The 20,147-nt window shown below is 48.8% G+C and overlaps 1 protein-coding gene across 5 annotated transcripts in view; it reads left to right on the top strand.

Annotated features, from left to right (window-relative positions):
* Positions 1-20,147, top strand: part of HSPA12A (heat shock protein family A (Hsp70) member 12A) — a 177,453-nt gene that overhangs the window by 127,061 nt on the left and 30,245 nt on the right. For all 5 annotated transcript variants that reach the window (XM_013983787.3, XM_021073399.2, XM_084995682.1 and 2 more), the window contains 3 exons: positions 12,022-12,107; positions 13,659-13,786; positions 19,730-19,916. In XM_013983787.3, the coding sequence (XP_013839241.3) occupies positions 12,022-12,107; positions 13,659-13,786; positions 19,730-19,916 (401 nt within the window). The remainder of the gene's footprint in view (positions 1-12,021; positions 12,108-13,658; positions 13,787-19,729; positions 19,917-20,147) is intronic.

Below are 20,147 nucleotides of genomic sequence, written 5' to 3'. Positions count from 1 at the left end.
CAGCTCCCAGCAGGTAGTGAATCATGTGCTCAGTGAATCTTTTTTTTTTTTTTTTTTTTTTTTTGTCTTTTGTCTTTTTTTGTTGTTGTTGTTGCTATTTCTTGGGCCGCTCCCGCGGCATATGGAGATTCCCAGGCTAGGGGTTGAATCGGAGCTGTAGCCACCGGCCTACGCCAGAGCCACAGCAACGCGGGATCCGAGCCGCGTCTGCAACCTACACCACAGCTCACAGCAACGCCGGATCGTTAACCCACTGAGCAAGGGCAGGGACCGAACCCGCAACCTCATGGTTCCTAGTCGGATTCGTTAACCACTGCGCCACGACGGGAACTCTGCTCAGTGAATCTTGATTGAATGCCTCAATCCACACAGTCTGGTTTCCACTCCTCCCCAGTTACCCCACCACCACTTTTTATTCTGACCCCCTCTTGCTCTTCTATAGCTAAGTGGTTGCCTGGCCTCAACTTGGACTCCTCCAGTGATGGGGAACTCAGAACCTTTCCAGGCATTTCCTTCCGTTTTGGGATTATTAAGTGCCAGGACTACCTTCTTTTATGGTGCTTTTAGATGCATTAGAAAAAGATACAAACATTGGTGCAAACATCGGAAAAGGGTGCTCACTCTAGGCGATATAGCCCTTCAGTTCATGGCTTTGGATGGCACCTCTGTGGTAAGAAAAGGGCACCCCCACTTCTGGGTGGGTGCAGTCATGCTTGGGGGATGTCCCCCATGGTGGGTGCCTTTGTGCAGTGCACAAACTGTGCCACTGTCTGGGACATTTCTTCCATTAAAGACACTCCTCAGAGGGGTCTATCGTGAGCACAAGCCACAGCTCCAGGGCACTGGCTGAGTATGGGAAGTTTGTGCTCTCATTCTGGCTTGGGGTGCAAGTGGATTAAGGGCAACCCTTTTTGGCTGGAGATGGCACAGCTCTGCCGTCTGTCTCCCCAGCCCTAACCTCCTGATCTGCCTCTCCCTCTCCCCTCCCCAGGAATAGGTGCTGAGCGTTTGGGAGGTGAAAATGCCTCTTCATGGCTCCGCAATGGACTGGATGGCTTTGCCCCTGTCTTTAGTCTTGGTACAGTCAGTGCCAGCCATGCCGTGGCCTCTGTAGGCTGAGCTGTCCCAAAGCTGTTCACGGTAGAAACTGGGGGAGTCTAAACCCTCCAGGTGCCCAGGCAGGTGGAATCTTTTCCTTGGTGGGAGAGCCATTCTTCATTTACCTGGTCAGTTTGAAAATGTGCCTCACTGGGAAGGACAGGAAGTACTGAGTTTAATTGCTCAGCGAGGAGTGTCACGTGACTTCCCAAGTTCTGCTGGGTTATTCTGAAAGTGCCCCAGAGGTGACAGATGGCCTGGGCGGGAAGTCGGGGCCAGACAGCCTCCCTTACCGGGGGCAGCCAGGCACTCATGGTTCCCATTATTCATAGTTTTCCTGAAGGTTCCTTTTTACCAAGTTTCTGGCTGATGAGACTTTTTATCCTTGATTAACAAGCGCAGAGAAGCGTGATGTAAAGGAAATGCATCTGCTGCCCTTGCCCATGAGTGGGGACTCTGCCTGTCGCCTGGTGAAACATGGGTCTTTTCTCAGTGGCAGTTGGAGCACTTTGATGATGTTGACAATAGAAACGATAATACATAACGTCTACAACTTATCAAGTGCTTGCCCTGCCAGGCTTTATAGGTATTATTTCATTGATTCATTTCATGGACTCATGTATTATTTTACAGCCATCCTATAAAAGGTATCACCACCATCATGATCCCTACCCACGCCCATTTCCCAGGTGAGAAAACTGAGGCTCGGAGAGGCCGAGTGGCTGACCGCAGGGCACGGCTCTGGGACGTAGCCATGCTAGGATTCGAGGCCAGGCTTTCCTGACTCCCAACCTCTGTGTTATCATAGCTCCTCGCCACCCTGACATTTGGCTTTGAAGAGTCATGGCTTTTGAAACGGAGAGCCCCGTTTGGCTTTGGAGCTTCAGGAAGGCTGAGGTGTGCCCTCAGTCTTCTGAGCCTGGAAGCAGGGGCACCAGCCGGGGGTGCCCTGTGACTGCGGCCTCCTGACTTCCCCCACGCTGTGTGCTCATCTGTGAAATGAGGATTTGACTTAACACGTCTCTCTAGTTTCACCTTGAATGTGAAATGATGCCTGTGCGAGACCTGGCATTGGGTACAGTGCAGGGGTGCAGGCTCGGAGGTGGCGAACTCTGAATCCAGCCAGGCAGCATCCTAACAGCGGGGGCTTCTTTCCTACTGGCCTAGGCCTTACTTTGCTCATCCATCAAATAGGAGTCAGGACAGTCCCTCGGGCCCCTTAACACAGCTGGACTTCATGAGCTGCCCCAGTGTGTTCGCATTCAATGGGTGCCGGCCACCATAGCTTTCCTGATAGACTTCTAATAATGTCAAATTCGTAACTTGAGTTTAATAAGCATAGGAAAAAGACCCTAAACTAAAAAAAAAAAAAACCCAAACCAAAACATGTATCTTTGACCCCAAGAAGGAATTCAGCAAATGGTGGGCGGGGGCTTTTATTTCCGAGGGCTTCTCAGGCGTTACCTCCTTTGTTCACTGAAATACAATGACAGAGCACCTGAGCATCTGAATTCCCCACCTCGAGGAGGGAGAAGGTGCAAGGGAGAGGTGGTAGTGTCTCCAGGCTCACAAGCCGGGGTCCAGACCTTTGCTTTCTCCACCTGCCACGCCGAGTTCGGCACTGTCATTTGGAGTCATTCCATTGTCTTTACTTCCCGCTGAGGACAGCAGCCTAGGAGCCAGCTTCGGCTTTGCTCTAGTTCCAGGGAGCCCTGGTTCTGGCAAGACATAGCCTTTGACCCCGAGGCCCATGCTGGCTGCCCTGCCTGAGCTTGGAGGATGCTGTGCCTACAGCCTGGTTTCCGCAGGAACCACCCCCCTCCCCTTCTGGAGGCCTCCGAGTGTGTTCTTTTAGTACAAAGGGTCACGGGGTGACATCTGACATTGGCGTTGCAGCTGGCCATTCCTTAGTTGGCCGAGCCCGTCCCTGAGGCTTCTTGCCCCTCCCACATGGAGTTGGGAGCCCGGTGCGTCTGAACACAGTAGAAAGGGTGTGCCCTGGTCCTTAGAGAAACCCTGCCTGTCTGCAGGGGCTGCTGCCAATTCCTTAGAATATGGGATGTGGGAGGACCCAGCAGAGGGCAGGGGACAGCGCCCTGACCTGAGGTTGTAGTCTAGGAGGGCCCTGGATCTGAGGCTGGGCTGGCACCCACCTCTGAGCGGGAGTCACTCAGCTGGTGGCCAGAATGCCTGCTTTGATGCCTGCAAGGGGACCTGGTGGATGCTGCTGAAATTCAGGCTCCTTCAAGGGCTGGTCAGATCTATTTCAACAGCTCAGTTCCAGAAAAGCCACGGGGACAGGTACCCTTCCCCCACTGGTGACCCAGGTCTGAAACCTTCCTAGGCCTTCAAGTCCACATGTATAGGTTTAAATGAGCTCATAGTCTTACTAGCTTGTTTATTCACCTGACAGATGTCTGGAGCACCTGCCATGGATGGTCCAGGTGCTCTGACTGATACACAGCATAAGAAAGAATCATCTCACCTTCCTGACACTAGGAAGATGGACATGAAACGGGTACATTAAAATGCCAACTCTTTTATTATGCAAAATTCAGAGCATGTGTAAAAGCAGGGCAAATAATGTATTGAGCCCCCATGAAAATGTCACCTGTTTCCATCATTATTAATTTGTGGCCCATCTTGTTTAATCTCTGTCCCTCCCCTCCTGCATTATTTTGATAAAAATTCCAGAGCATGACATGGATAAAAATCCCCAGAGCAGGGACAAATCCTGTTGTTTCCTCTGTAAATATTTCAGAATGTATCTCTAAAGCATAACAACTCGAAAATTACATACTCACCCCATTAACAATAATTCCTTCGTATTTTCAATAACTGGTCAGTGTTTACATTTCCAGTTGTCTCGTAAATGGCGTAAATTTTCTTCTTTATTTTGAATCATGATCCAATGAAGGGCCAAGCATTTCAATGACTGGAGTTGCTTTGTCTTTGAAGTGTCTTTGAAGCCATAGCAGCCTCTCTCCGGTTGCTGATCCAGAGAGCCCGGTAACTCATTAGAAATGCATATACTCAGCATTCCCAGACCTACTGGCGTAGACGCTTTGGGGGTGGGGTCAGCACATCTGCTTTAACAAGTGCTCCAGGTGTGTGATGTACATCAAAGTTTGAGACCCTCTAATCTACAGTTTTTCCTCTTTCTTTCCTGTACATTTCCCTTGTACTTTATTTCTTGATGAACTCTGGCTGTTGTCCCCAGCGTTTCCGCAAGCCTGGGTTTTGCCCGTCCATCCCCACTTGCAGATGAACAAGTTTCTCTCTCTTCTGTACTCAGAGAGTAGAGGAGGCTCTTCTCCCTCAAAGAGAGAGAGGGGAATGACCCTCAGGCCTGGAGGTCCCCAGAGGATGGGGCAGATGTGAGGTGCACTCCAGGCGGAAGCACAGTATGTGCAAAAATCTGGAGGCCTGATTGAGCACAGATGTTCCAGGGTCTGTGGACAGTAGCACTAGGGATGGGGGTGATGGAGAGAGGTGAGGCTGCAGAGAGAGGTGGGGTGGACCTTTATAGCCCTGGGTGCTAAGTGTGTGTTAGACTTTATCCTGTGGGGGATGGGACTAGAGGGGCCTGGCCTGGTGGACTAAAGTGAGCAGACCTCAGTTTGGGCCAGATGGTTCTGACTGAGCAGAGCACGACTTGGATGGGGAGACCTAGAGCAGGGAGACCAAGAGAGGCTGGGCAGGAGTCCCATCAGCAGGATCTGGACCAAAGTTGTGGTGGTGAGGTTGCAGAGGAAGGGTAATGTGAGAGATGCTAAGAAGTAGGAGTGACAGGGCCTGCGAGTGCAATGAGAAGGGCGGGAGGAGTCTAGGAAGTCTCCTGTCTGGGAGCCATGGTGGTTGTACTGGCCAAAGGGGACATTTGAGAAGAGAGGCAGGTCTGGGGGTGATTTGAGAGCTGATCCCACATCATTGGAGGTAACTCAGGATGTGTATTAATATCCTGGATCGGGGGGTTGACACCCTTGGTTGGGAAAGACCTCAGTGGCTCCCCAAGTTTATGGATAATCACTGAGTGCCCTTTTGGGCACACATAGAAACATCCACCCACCCAGCTACCCACCCAACCACCCATCTGTCTACATCCATCCGTCCATCCATCCACTCATCCACTCCCCCAACCATCTACCCATCCATCTACTCTCCAACCACCCACCCATCCATCCATCCATCCATCCATCCATCCATCCATCCAACATTTATTGAGTGCTTGTGACAAGTCACAAGTTGAGGAATCAGAGAAGGCATGGCCTTGTCCAGATGAACCTAGAGTCTGTGAAAGAGAAGCGGGGTAGACAAAAGTATCTGGATACTCTGTGTGGTGTTGATCTGGTAGAGCCTCTCCAAATGCTGCTCCCAGTGGACAGGGCCTGTGATGTTGCTGAATATAATTCATGAAAATTAGTAGGAAGACCTTTGGTCTAGAAAGCATTTCCTCACTTCCTCCAGCAGCTGCCTGGATACACGTCTGTGTGTGAATCTGTGGTTAAGGGAGACATAGCCAACTACCCCCACTCCGGACCTGAGGTTGCAGGAACTTGGGGATCTTACTGTCTCTGAGGAAACTCCACTTCCCCAGTTCTCTCTCCCTGGGGCATCTCATCTCCTAAACCATTTAGCGATGTAGGGTAACTGGAAGATTCTACCTAGTGTCAGGGAGGACCTGATGCAGCCCCTCACTGCCTGATGCTATAGTTTCTGCCACTGTAAATGCCCATTTCCATAATTATTATTTAGCATTTGGAGAGCAGCTATTTTACACTCAGTGTTCTTTGTAGCCAGGAGGGTCTCCTGGTTCATGCCAATAAAATTTCCATTTACTCTGGACATCAACCATGGTGATTAAAAAAAAAAAAAAGCCCATAAATTATTTACTGAAATGGAAGTTCAGCTTACGGTAATAATGCATTAGTTCAGCTAGCTGTGCAGCCTGTTATAGGGTAATAAAATTTTTAAAATTTTCCTTCTTAAAATATATTTGCTGGTAACCTACCCATGACCTTGAGCTGATCAATTTTCAAAGATGACACTGCAGGGAGGGTATATAAGGAGAGAGAGAAAAGGAGAGCTTTTCCAAATAGCCTGATTTTAGGCAATTGTCAGCAAGTACATGTTATCTCACAGCCAGCAGGAGAAAAGAAATGAGTGTGTGTGTGTGTGTGTGTGTGTGTGTGTGTGTGTTTAAAATCATGAAGGCCAGACCTAACACATCCTTTTGAAATTGAGCATTTATTTGATGGAACATAAATCTGAATGCTAGCGAGGAGGCCTATTTGGAAAATCTGGGGTGTCTCCATTGCTTAAGACCACCTGTCATTTTGCCTGAGCCTGGAGCCTTGTAAAAGAAAGTCAGCCCAGTGATTCTGTCTTCATCTTTAAAAATGTTGTATTTATGGAGCAGATTGATTTTCTGTATCTCAGAAAGTCCGTGATTCTGCTCCCGGCCATTTGCTGACTAATGTCTCCAGCAGAGAAGAGCAACAAGCAAGTTCATGAATTACGGCTGTCTCTCGAGGTCCTCTTATCAAGACTGCTTTTTATTTTAGGAATGTCTGCTTTGGTTAAAGCCAGTAGAGCCAGGAGCAAATAAAAATGTGTCTGGATTTTATGTCTTGCATTTTATAGCAGAAACCCCGATGAAGCCTACTCTTTAATTCCTACACCGTTAAGGCCAATGATGAATATTAACCTCACAAGCTCAACTGGTTCCCCCTCAATGACTGGCCTTGGGGTTCTAAAAAATCCTGTGGCAGGAGACCTTTTGGTTGAGTCCTCTTTTTACTTATTTATATCCTCTTTCTGGCTGTGTAAATATTTTCATTTATTTATGTGTCCCTCTTTGCTGCAAAAATCATTTTTTTTAATGACTTGGTTGAAGAATGTTTTGGGAGTGAGTCTCAGGTTAAGAGTGAACCTAGGGGGAGTTCCTGTCGTGGCACAGCAGAAACGAATCTGACTAGGAACTGTGAGGTTGTGGGTTAGATCCCTGGCCTTGCTCAGTGGGTTAAGGATCCGGCGTTGCTGTGGCTGTGGTGTGGGCCGGCAGCTGTAGCTCCGATTAGACCCCTAGCCTGTGAACTTCCGTATGCTGCAGGTGAGGCTCTGAAAAGACAAAAGACAAAAATTTAAAAAAAGGGTGAATCTAGGAACACCCTTATCAATTTATTTTTATAGTCACTAAACTAAAAATGATTGCACAGTAAGTATATGACAGAAGTGATGATATATCACCTAAAACCCAGTGCCAAAGAAGACCTGATAATTATTTTCCGTTGATTTACTAAATTACTCCCAGGTCTCTGAAACTCCGAGACTTAATTCTGTGGCTGATCGTTTGTGTTCTTGAACATGTTGCGTATTTTATGTTTTTCCGATTCTGTGATGTGAAATCATCAAATCCCTCTGTGTTACTGCTTTTCAAAGTAACTCAGTGCTCGAAACGGAAGATGTTTTGCCTGTCTGTTTAATTCAGCAGAGTAGGTATTTCTTAAGACTCCTAGATCCTTTGGCTCTGCCCTTGACTACACTTCTGGTAAAGCCTTTTTCTTTAATCTCTATCACCAGTCCTCTTGCCTTACCTCTGCAGATGGGTATCAATTTTTTTTCATCACCTTCCTTTCTTTACCCTAAGCCTGCACTCTCAAAGTCTCTATTTTTGTCGGGCTTTTAGCTTTGCCTTTCTCTTCTATTTCTGATGTGCCCAAGTCACTCTGTGTTTACTGAACTGGAATATCATGTCGGCGGGGGAGTAGTCACAGGGCAGATGTTATTATATTGGCTTTACAGAGAAGCATAAACAGGGTTGCAATTAATGACAGTCAGTATTCCTTACTGTGGATAATGGCCTATGTTTAACTGATAGTCAGGACACACAGCATAGACCTTCCCTGTATCAACTCTCTCCTACTGTCTTTGAGCTTAGATCTATCAGTTATCCACAGACCAATAGATAATATTCATTAACCCCATTGCGTATATTCTTAGTTGCTTTACCTATTGCATGAAAGCTCTCAAAATTGGTTGGGATTATTAACACAGCAGAAACTTCCCACACCCCTCAGGGGCTAAAGGAGGCTTTTCCATATTCTTTTTCCTAAGAATTTTTGAGCACTTTTTTTTTTTTTTTTTTTTTTTTTTGCTTTTTAGGGCTGCACCCGTGGCATATGGAGGTTCCCAGGCTAGGAGCTGTAGCCCCTGGCCTACACCAGAGTCATAGCAATGCGGGATCCAAGCTGCGTATGCGTATGCGACCTACACCACAGCTCAGGACAACACCGGATCCTTAACCCACGATGTTGTTGATATGCAACATTTCAAGAACCCCTGAGTGAGGCCAGGGATGGAACCCCCAACCTCATGGTTCCTAGTCAGATTCGTTAACCACTGAGCCACAACGGGAACTCCTTGAGCACCTCTTTGACATCCTGAATAGTACAGACTTGGTACAATCCTGTGGTGCATCGATGCATATTAGCTGGTTGAATTATCTTTGATTTGAGATCTGTAAAGCTGCGGACGGGGGCGTGCATGCTATGCAAATGTCTAGAAAAACCGTTACTCCGGCATACCTTCTATGCAAATCAGTTTTAAATCATCTCACAATGCTTCTGCATTTTAATATCTAATGGAGACAGTCCGCAAAGTTCAGTTGCCTCCAGGCCTGGCTGAGTGATCAGCAAGTCAAATGATTTATTTCATATTGAACCAGAGACAGGGAAGTTCAGGGAGAACCAAAAAAATCCTTCGTTCTTGTCCTCACATATCCCGGAGTCCTCTAGGGGCCCAAAGCATGTGTTCTGTGTGTGGCCCAACACATGCTATTTTGCAAGTCAGTAAGACATGCTCTGAGAAGGGCTGAGTGATGGGATAATTAGAACCAAGCTGCCAGTGGGGTGGATGGTTTGTCTGCAGATAATAGCTTGTTTGCTAATTGCCAACACCAGATTTTCTGGGTAATTAGACATTTGGTTTCTTCCAAGACCTTCTGTGCAAATGTGGACACATGGCCACAGGCCTTATAGGTAGCAGGTGGAGAGAGGGTGGCTCCCTGTGCAGGATGACATCTCTCTGCTGGCTGCCCGAGGGGCCATGGGGGCAGGGCAGACTTCTCATCAACAGGTAGAAAGGACAATCTGGCTGGCCCCCTAGTGGACATGCTGAGCTCCCCATGCTTTTCTAGAAGGGGGTGCCCTTGTGCTGAGAGATTAATGAAGGAGCTGAAGTTTAGTGGGCTGGTCCAGGAGCCAGGCTCACTTTCTTTTCAAGAGCATGGAACCATGGTGCTTAATAGAAATCGGAAATTGCCTCCCCTCTCAGATGAGCAAGTTGGTTTTTCTTAATAAAAATTTTTTAAATTGTGGTAAGGTCTATATAACATAAAACTTGCTATTGTAACCATTTTTGTGTGTGAGAATCAATGGCATTAATTACGTTCTCAGTGTACCACCACTAGTATTTCCAAGACTTTTTCATCACCCAAAATGGAAATCCTCTATGGGAAATTCCTCATTCTCCCCAGCCCCTGGCTACCTCTCCTCAATGCTTTGTCTCCATGAATTTGCCTAGTCTAAATATTAAACAATGCTGTTCTTTTGTGTCCACCTTAGTTCACTTAGCATGGTTTCCTAGGTTCATCTCTGTTCTATCATGTATAAGAATTTCATTCCTTTTTACAGCCTAATAATATTCCATTGAATGGATATACCACATTTGGTTTATCCATTTATCTGTTGATGGATGGATACTTGGGTTTTCATTTTTTTTGGTTTTTGTGAATAATGCTGCAGTGAATATGCACATATAAGCATCTGTTTGCATTCCTGTTTTCAATTCTGTGGGTCGACTTAAGAGTGGAATTCCTAGGCGTGGAACTGGGTCTCTGGTAATTTCGTATTTGACTTTTTGAGGAACTACTCACTGTTTCCATGAAAAATTGCTGTACTATTTTTCATTTCCATAAGGCATATATAGGGGTTCCAACTTCTCCACATCCTTGCCAGCATTTGTTATTTCTTTTTTTTTTTTAATTGTAGCCATCCTAGTGGGTGTGAAACAGTATCTCATTGTGGTTTTGATTTCCCTAATGACTAATGAATTCATTTCCCTAATGACTAATGAGTGAAGCATCTTTCACATGCTCAACAACTATTAGACTATCTTCTTTGGAGAAATGTCAGCTTAAGTCCTTTGCCCCCCAGATTGATTTTTTTGCCTCTGTGCTTACTTGCTTCTGCACCTTTGTCCCAGGGTTGGAATTGAACCTCATCAGGAGGCCAGGGATAATAATGCCTGCAGAGAGAGGAGGTGGCTGTGCAGATTTGAAGCTTCATATTCACTGTTTCATGATTCATTTTATCCCCTCAACCTGTTTGGCACCCACTGTAATGATGCTGGTTGTGTTCTCACCAAGCAGAAAAAAACAATCAGTAAGTGCGTGGGATTAACCAAAGTGATTTGGCAGCAGAGGCAGATGGAGCCCACTCCGAGTGCTTCCCTCGAAGCAGAAGACAGGTCTTTTTCAGGTACCACCAACCCCCTGGGTTCCTTTGGCCTCAGGTATTGTTTTAGCAAGTTACCTGCTTTTTCCCACCAGTCTATTATGGAATGGAGCATATTTGCAGGACACCCTGGATGGTACCTGGAATTTGTGGGTGTTGAGGATCTGCCCATCGCCTCTGTGAGGGGAACCTGCTGTCTTTGGTCTGCTGCTCTATAGGCCCTGCCAGTCCTGGGCAGCTGGCAGGGAGAATGAGTGGCACTTCCATTTCTGACCAGGGACAGAGTGACTTCTCTTTGGGTGTTCATCCCCAGAGGAGAACCATGGGGCCCTGGCAAGGTTTCAGGACAAATATCTGTGCCTGAGTAATTGCAAGAGCAGCAGGGGGAATGGGCCAATCACGCTGCCTTGCTGTTGGCTCTTCTCTGGTTTGACCTCATGTCCCAGGCAGTGGGATCCAGAAATGCTAATCTAGCTCTCCTTCTGCTGTGGGTTTTCTTGCTGAATGTCAAAAACCTTCATCATGGGAGTTCCCTTCATGGCTCAGCAGTTAACAAACCCAACTAGGATCCATGAGGTTTGATGCCTGGCCTTGCTCAGTGGATTAGGGATCCAGCATTGCCATGAGCTGTGGTGTAGATCACAGATGCGGCTCCACTCTTGCATTGCTGTGGCTGTGGTATAGGTTGGTAACTACAGCTCTGATTCGACCCTTAGCCTGGGAACGTCCATATGCTGTGGGTGCTGCCCTAAAAAGCAAAAAAACCAGAAACCAAACCAAAACAAAACAAACAAAAAAACCCCTTCTGCATCCCTGAAGAGAGATGAATTTCCCTATGTTCTGGCAGGGCCATATGCCAGAGGGCGGGAGGAGGTGACACACCCACTAAGAAGCAAGGAAGTTCTTTCTGGAAGTTGCACTCCTGTCCTATATTCCTATGACTACGGTTGTTAATTTTGGGGGTTGGGGTCCCATACTCCTCTGGGAACCTGAGGGCTGTGGATGCTCTTCCAAGAAAATGCACGCAAAAAATGTGCACATCCTCTTAGGGGGCTACAGGTTTCTCTGGTCCATACTGGTGCTTGGGTTAAGAACTGGCTCTATGAGGGGGCACAAGCCAGGTGCTGATGCAGTTTGGGGACCAGGCAGCATCTCTACTAAATGGGAGTTGGGTGGCCTGTGGTGACTGGGAGAAAAAGAATGTCTCATGTGGTCAAGTTTTAAATATCAAATACAAGGGGGAGCATAACAGACACCCCACTTTTCCAGCTGGAATTCCGACCGGCCCCACACTGGCTGGCTTTCCAGGGGCACCAGTCCCTGTAGGAGCAAAGCCACCCAGCCCTCATGTCTGCTCCCTGGCTCAGCCCACCCCACGTCTAAGGCTTGCACTTGTCTTTCCTTTTAGAAGCGGCCCCCGCATCTGCATATTCATCTCCAGCCCGGAGTCTGGGGGACACAGGAATAACACCCCTGTCCCCTTCCCACATTGTGGTAAGAAATGTGTGTGTCTGTGTGGGGGGGTGGGTGCTGATTATCCTTCACTCTCTGAGTCTGCTCACACATGACAGGCTGCAGCTTCTCCTGTTCTTGGGTGGGGATTAAATTGTCCTGGGAACTAGCCACGTGAGCTCCATGGAGCCCTTCCGCATGCTGATTTCCATGGTGTGGCCGGTGCTTGGGTGTGGGGACCATGAGCAGGCAGAGTGGGAGCAGCTCTGTGAAGATTCAGGGCTCCCAGACTGAAGCATCCTCAGCAAGGAAGCAGCTCCATCAGGCTGGTGGGTGAGTCAGGGAAATGCAGTGGCTTTTCCACTGCAGTTTACTGCCTCGTCCAAACGCTGTGGCTGTCATTGCTTCTGCACCAGCCTTCCCTGGGAGAGAAGACGTGGGCTGTGACGGGCCATGGGGACGGGGCATTTGCTCCCACCCTGCCCCGCACTGCAAAGGTAAATACGGTGAGGCAGCTGATCAGGAGGTTTGCACGTAGCCAACCAGAAAGACTTGGAGACTCCATGGACTAACTTTGGAGACTTGGGGGAGGGCCCTGGGGGAGGAGAGAGGAAAGGGTGGCTTTGCTAAGAGCTGCTCAGATCCGCAAAGCAGACCCCGCTGAGAACTTCAGAGCCATCACTGGGTAGGGGGGCCAGCTCGTCCTGGTTTTCCCGGAACTGTCCTGGTTTTCCATGGAAAGTTCTGCATCCTGGAACTCCCTCAGGTTTGGGAGGCTGGGTCATCTACAGCCAGGTCCTGTGGTTTTCAAACTCTAGACCCTGAGGGTTCTGTGTAAGAGCTTCAGGGTCCCCCTGGGGTGTGGGGGGTGGGGGGCAGGGTGAGGAAAGCCTCGATGAATGGAGCTCTCACCCCCTGCTCTAACCAATACACTTCAAATCCAAAATCTGTTTAAAATTTGAAGGTCTGTGGCTGTTTTAAAAAAGTCTACACTGCTTAAAGGTTTAGAAATCTGGAAGGGCCTGACCCACTCGCTTGACAGATGAGGAAAGCCTCTGGGCCCCAAGGGGACAGGACTCGGCAGGGTCATGTGGCTGGCTATGGCAGGACCGGGCAGGGTCCCTGCTCTGCTGAGCCCTACACCCATATATGCCTGGGCAGATGGAGGGGTCACCTGGCAGGTGTACAGAGCACAGCTGAGTAGCATCTGGAGTCTGTGCAGGCACTGGGGGAGGGCTGTAGGGGGAAGACGGTGTCAATCAGGGAACCACTGGGCTTCCGGCCCAGATGGAAGAATTTCTGCAACTAGCCATATTCATGCAAGGTTGGTAAAGGGAGAGTGGGCAGTGTAGGCAGGTGCCCTCACCCAGTCAGCTGGCCCTCCCTTCGGGGGGGCACCTCCATTTCTCCCCGAGTCAGGCGGGGGCTGAGGCAGGCCTGCCCTCTCCCTAGGGCTCATCATGTGGCAGCCTTGAACCAGACAGTGTCCTGTCTGCAGTGGGTGCACAGCGGGGTAGGGTGGAACCTTCCAGAAAGCTTGGCTTGATTGCCTTCCCCCACCACCCCCTTGTACCCTACACGATGTATCTGCAGAATGATGCAGACCCGAACGTGTCTGAGCAGCAGACGTTTCTTGTGGTGGTGGCTGTCGACTTCGGGACCACGTCCAGCGGCTATGCCTACAGCTTCACCAAGGAGCCCGAATGCATCCACGTGATGAGGTGAGTGCTGTGGGCTGGCGGGGAGCATGTGCGGGCTCCAGTCACTGTACCTATGGACACTTGGGGGAGGGCCCTGGGGGAGGAGAGAGGGACAAGTTCAAGGAGCAGGTGAATAGTACTCAGTAGGCAGGTCCTGGATTCAGGCTCAGCTTGGTGCAAACTCACCATGTCACTTTCGGCAAGCGACTTCTCTGGGCTATAGGTTCCTGGTGTGTAAAAGTGTTGGTTCAGTGTTGGTTTGGGGAAGGGCCTGGACAGTGTGTTTGAAACCTGACCCAGGTGATTCCAGCCTGCAGCCTGGGCGAGAGGCGCATCTGTGACGGAGGTGATCTGGGAGCTGGCTCTGCCACTTACTGTGTGACCTCAGGCAGTTGCTGAACCTTCGAAAGCTCAGTTTCTTCATCTGTAAAAGGGGGATATTGGCAGGGCCTGCCTCACAGAGTGCGTGTGCAAATGTAATGAGACTTCCTATCAAGTGCTTAGCATACAGTAAAATGTAAGCAGGGAAGGTGCCACCAAGAGAAGTCGCAAGGTGACAGTAACCAACAATGGAAAGCACCATGCCTGAGAAAACGCAGAGCAGCGTGAATGCCAGCTGACTTCACCTTGAAGTTGCCCTGGGTCTCCTGGGCCACTCCCCCGACTCCTCATGCTCACACACACGGCATCTTTGGCATCCACCCCATCCACACGTGATCAGCTGTCTGTGAGGACCCTGGTCTATCCGGGCACCAACGCTGGCTCCCCTATTCTGGCCCACACCTCCCAAAGCCCCTGAAAGCTTTGGGAACCATGGACTAATCACCTGGATTTTCAAAAGCCAAGGTTGGCTCTGAGGATATATTTTTTTGTTTGTTTTGGGTTTTTTTTGTTTTTTAATTTTAATGATTTTTTTGTTATTATTTTTTTAATAGTTATTTCCCCAACACAATTTTTTTTTCCTAAGGTACAGCATGGTGACCCAGTTACACATAGATGTACACATTCTTTTTTCTCACATTATCATGCTCCATCATAAGTGACTAGACATAGTTCCCAGTGCTACACAGCAGGATCTCATTGCTCATCCATTCCAAAGGCAATAGTTTGTATCTATTAACTCAAGCTCCCCAACCACCCCACTCCCTCCCCCTCCCCCTTGGCAACCACAAGTCTGTTCTCCAAGTCCATGATTTTCTTTTCTGTGGAAAGGTTCATTTGTGCCTTATATTAGGTTTAATTATTTTTATGTTTTCCGTTATAGCTGATTTACAGTGTTCTGTCAATTTTCTATTGCACAGCAAGGTGACCCAGTCATACACACACACACACACACACATATATATACATTCTTTTTTCTCACATTATCATGTTCCATCAGAAGTGACCAGATATAGTTCCCAGTGCTATACAGCAGGATCTCTGAGGATACACTGTGATGGGCTTTGCAATTCCTTCAACTGGTAATTGTGGAATTTCGTTATCACTCCCAGAATTAAGATCTTATGCTTTTTTATAGAGTGCTGTTTAAAACACAGGTCATAATGAAAGTGGGGTGGACTGGGTTGGGGTTAGTATTTTTTTGTTGTTGTTGTCTTTTTAAGGCCATACCCTCGGCACATGAGGTTCCCAGGCTAGGGGTTAAATCAGAGCTGCAGATGCCAGCCTATGCCACAGCCACAGCAATGCAGGATCCGAGCCGCGTCTATGACCTATACCACAGCTCACGCCAAACACTGGATCCTTAGCCCACTGAGCAAGGCCAGGGATAGAACCTGCGTCCTCCTGGATACTAGTCAGATTCGTTGCCACTGAGCCCTATGGGAACTCTGGAGTTTTGAGTTAGTAGATGCAAACTGTTGCATTTGAAACAGATAAGCAGTAAGATCCTGCTGTATAGCGCAGGGAAGTATATCTAATCACGTGATGGAACATGATGGAGGATAATGTAAGAAAAAGAATGTGTATATATGTATAACCAGCAGGAATTGACAGAACACTGTAAATGAACTATAATAAAAAAAAGTGATCCCCATGAGTTCCCACTGTGACTCAGCAGCAACAAACCTGACTAGTATCTGTGAGGATGCGCATATGATCCCTGGCCTTGCTCAGTGGGTCGGGGATCTGGCATTGCCGTGAGCTGTGGTGTAGGTCACATACACAGCTCGGATCCCACGTTGCTGTGGCTGTGGTGTAGGCTGGTAGCTACAGCTCTGATTCGACCCCTAGCCTGGGAACCTCCATGTGCCACAGTATGGCCCTAAAAAAGGCAAAAAAAAAAAAAAAAAGTGATCTCCACTCCACTCTTGGTTTAGGCCCCACCTTTCCTCTGGAAAAGCAGATGTCCTGAGAGCCTCCAGAGACCTGAGGCTGTGGTCTCATCAGGAAACAATGAAAAGTCAGTTCCGGTAGCAAACCCTGATGGCAGCATAGCCCTCAGTGTTGAATCCTCACTTGGATTCTGCTGTGGGTTGGCTGGACAGGTGCTATGAGGGGCTGCTCTGCGGTCCCCCCCAGAAAAACCTCCAATAGAAAGAGCTGTTTAGGGAGTTCCCGACGTGACTCAGTGGAAACAAATCTGATTAGCATCCATGAGGACGTAGGTTCGATCCCTGCCTTGCTCAGTGGCTTAAGGATCTGGTGTTGCCATGAGCTGTGGTGTAGATCACACATGCAGTTCAGATCTGGCATTGCTGTGGCTATGGTCTAGACCAGCAGCTACAGCTCCTAGTTGACCCCTAGCCTGGGAACCTTCATATGCCATGGCTGCTGCCCTAAAAAGACAAAAAAAAAAAAAAAAAAAAGAAAGAAAAGAAAGAAAGAGCTATTTATTGAAAGCTACAGTTAACACTTACCAGCTTCCCCATAGTTGTTTTAAGAAACGTTATTTCAAAGGGATGGTTATGCAATGAAAGTTGAAAAAAAAAGAAAAGAGCAGAAATAACTTTGAACTTGCTGGGGAAGAATCCTCACAAAGCATCCACAGAGCTCAGGACCTCTAGGGAGGTTCTCTTAGTTATTGTAGAGATTTTGGAGGGAGGTTCTACCTGAATTTTATTTTAATCAGAACACATTAACATAACCATTATCCACACCGACAGAGTTACAATGAGAAAGTTTACTTTTTTGTATTTAAATAGGAATGAAGAATTAAAAATCTGAAGAGCATGGAATTCCTTGGTGGCTCATCGGGTTAAGGATCCGGTGTTGTCACTGCTGTGGCTCTGGTTACTGCCATGGCGTGGTTTTGATCCCTGGTCTGGGAACATGGACCTACTGCAGGCATGGCCAAAATTATTTTATTTTTATAAGGCAAAAACCCAGAAGGTCCATTACCTCCCGAAAATGTCCACGTTAATAGTGATGGGAAATCTATTTCTGAAAGGTTGTGTGTGGAGTTCAGCCCTGACCCAGGGGTCCGTGTCTGCCTGAGACGGTGTGTCTCAAGGGAGTCACCTTGGGGACTGTGGCTCCTTGGAGAGAAGCCTGCATCCTGATGGGGCTTGACAGGGAAACCAGCCAGGAATGATTCCAGCCCTATCTTCATGGCAGATCTAGGCAGAGGCTGGCTCTGCATCCGGACGGCGATGGTCCCTAAAGCTTAGTGATGCAGTGTCGGGAGCAGGTGGGAGCGCAGCCAGGAGCTCAGCCACTGCCCCAGAAGGCGGGCCAGAAAGAGAGAGGTGCGCTTCCCCTCGTGTATGTGTCTCCACTGAGGGTTCTCATGGCTAGTGGCCTGGGGAAGGAGAGAGCCTCCTGGCCTCCTGGCCTCTCTGCTGTGGCCCCAAAGGAGGGAGAAGCATCCAGTCCTCTGCCTTCTCCATTCGCTTTAGTTTCCTCCTTCTATATATCTGAGTGAAGGAAGGAAGCTTTTCTGGGGCTCACTTATCCCCTGCCTGGCTCTGTCGCCTCCCCCCATCAGTTCCAGGATGCAAGCCTATCGCATCCGCCTTCCTGCCTGTCTGTACCCACCCCTCCTCGCTCTGGCTCCTCTTCCGCACACAGATGTGCGGGTTATGGTCCCTCCCCTCCTCATTGGTCCTGTCAACGCTCCCATCCACCCTGTCGCTGGGGCTGTCACCCCAGCAGGGGGCCCTCAGATCCCGTTTCCTGCCTGGATCTCTCCTTGAGCCCCAGGCTCGCATCTTGCATCCAGGAGTTCCGGGCCAGCACGTTCTGCAGGAGGGCTCCATGTTCCCTCCTGTCTCCTCCTTGGCCAGGGCTGCTGGCATCTGTGAAGGATGTTTTCTCCTCTAGGCTCCTAGGCTTGAGACCTCTGGGGTGCCTTGGCACCTGCTCACCACCCAGGCCACTTGGCTTGACTGTCCCTCTGGGCAGCTCCCCCTCTGTCCTCCTCCCTTTCTCTCTCCCTACAGCTTAGCTCTGTACTCTTTTTTTTTTTTTTTTTTTTGGTCTTTTTGCCATTTCTTTGGCCGCTCCCATGGCACTTGGAGGTTCCCAGGCTAGGGGTTCAATCAGAGCTGTAGCCACCGGCCTACGCCAGAGCCACAGAAACAAGGGATCCGAGCCGCGTCTGCAACCTACACCACAGCTCATGGCAACACTGGATCCTGAACCTACTGAGCGAGGCCAGGGATCGAACCTGCAACCTCATGGTTCCTAGTCAGATTCGCTAACCACTGAGCCATGACGGGAACTCCTTAGCTCTCTACTCTTGTATGAGCTCTCCCACCTCCAGGCCTGAGCCTCCTCCTCAGCTTCCTGGCTTCTGATCTCCCTTCCTTTAGTCCAGTGTGCTCTGATCAATAGCAGCTCTGATTCCAACCTGCCACTGCTGCTCTAAAACCTCTAGTGGCTCCCAATTACTACTCACCGATTACATTGCTCACTCCTCCCCCTTCGGCCTGGTTCTAACCACCTTCCCAATCTCATTTCTCACACATCCCATGTACACAATCACTCGTCTCATTTACACACTTCCTCTAACCCACGCAGTCACTTAGCATTCCCATTCATGCCCCATGCTTGCCCACCTCTGAGCAGCCCGCAGTGTCCTTCCCTCCTTCAAGATCCAGTTGTTTCTCACTCCACGTCTCTTTTGAGCTCTGTCTTCTTCCCCAGCCCCAAGGCTGGCACCTCTGCCTCCTCTGACTCCTCTGGAACATTTCTTTCTTTCTTTTTTTTAAGTTTTATTGAAGGGTAGCTAATTTACAAGGCTGTGATAATTTCTGCCGTAGAATAAAGTGACCCAGTCATACACATACACATAGCCATCTTCAGATTCTTTTCCCACACAGATTATCACAGAATATTGAGTAGAGTTCTCCATGTTATACAGCAGGTCCCCATTGGCCAATCATTCCATATACCTTGTGTGCATATGCCGATCTCACACCCCCAGGCCATCCCTTTCCCTCCCCACCTGTCCACCTTGGCAACTATAAGTCACTAAAGTTAACTTATGCATTCTTCCCCCCACTCCAAGTCTGGTACCTCTGCCTTCTCTGACCCCTCTGAGACATTTCCCTGGACCCTTCAACTCCATCCGATAAGGCAGGTATTTATGGGTTTGTTTATACCCTGCTTGTTTCAAAGAGGAGGCAAACCAGCTATTCTTGTGCTGGTGAGTGCTTGCAAATTAAAAAACCAAAACCAAATCCAAACCAACCAACAGAAAAAACATTACCTACTATGTTGTGAGTTATTTGGAGGCAGAGACATAAATGTTTCGCCAGTACCTGGCACACAGTAGATGCTCTATATACGCTGAGGGAAAGAATAAGGCAGACTTTGTGACTGAGCAAGAACCTGGCACTCGGCCTTGTCATTTTTCTTATTAACAAGACCCAACTAGAGTTGGGTCTCTAGTTGCCACTCAACCCACTGAACTGGACTGCACCTGTGGCAGCTGCTGGGAGCACCCATATCTGTAAGCAGTAGGTGTTCCCACACTGGGATTAGGAAGAAGGGCCCATAACCTCTGCCTTTCCTGGGTGGCAGGCGATGGGAAGGAGGCGACCCTGGGGTGTCCAACCAGAAGACACCCACCACCATCTTGTTGACTCCGGAGAGGAAGTTCCACAGTTTCGGGTACGCAGCCAGGGACTTTTACCACGACCTGGATCCCAACGAGGCCAAGCAGTGGCTGTACCTGGAGAAGTTCAAGATGAAGCTGCATACCACTGGGGTAAGCCGGCTTCTGCTTGGCCCCAAGTTCTCCGATTGGAGAGCGGAGGTTCCTCCAGCTTGGGTGGGGGTGGGGTCTTTCCAACCCAAAAAACCTCTGGTTTCTCACAAACAGAAATGAAGGTCCATTCACCTTGACTTTAGAGACACTGGAACACATAGCACTTTTGTGGAACACACAGCACTTGCTGATGTGCACGCAGGCTGGGAGAATTTCAAAATATTAGCAACG

The sequence above is a fragment of the Sus scrofa genome, chromosome 14 (genome assembly GCF_054392235.1).
Source record: "Sus scrofa isolate SSC_HxYL_T2T_F1_AM1 chromosome 14, Sscrofa_HxYL_maternal_Yorkshire_Landrace_v2.0, whole genome shotgun sequence".
NCBI lineage: Eukaryota > Metazoa > Chordata > Mammalia > Artiodactyla > Suidae > Sus > Sus scrofa.
The sequence above is the reverse complement of the archived record's forward strand: the minus strand, read 5'-3'. Positions and strand labels throughout refer to the sequence as shown.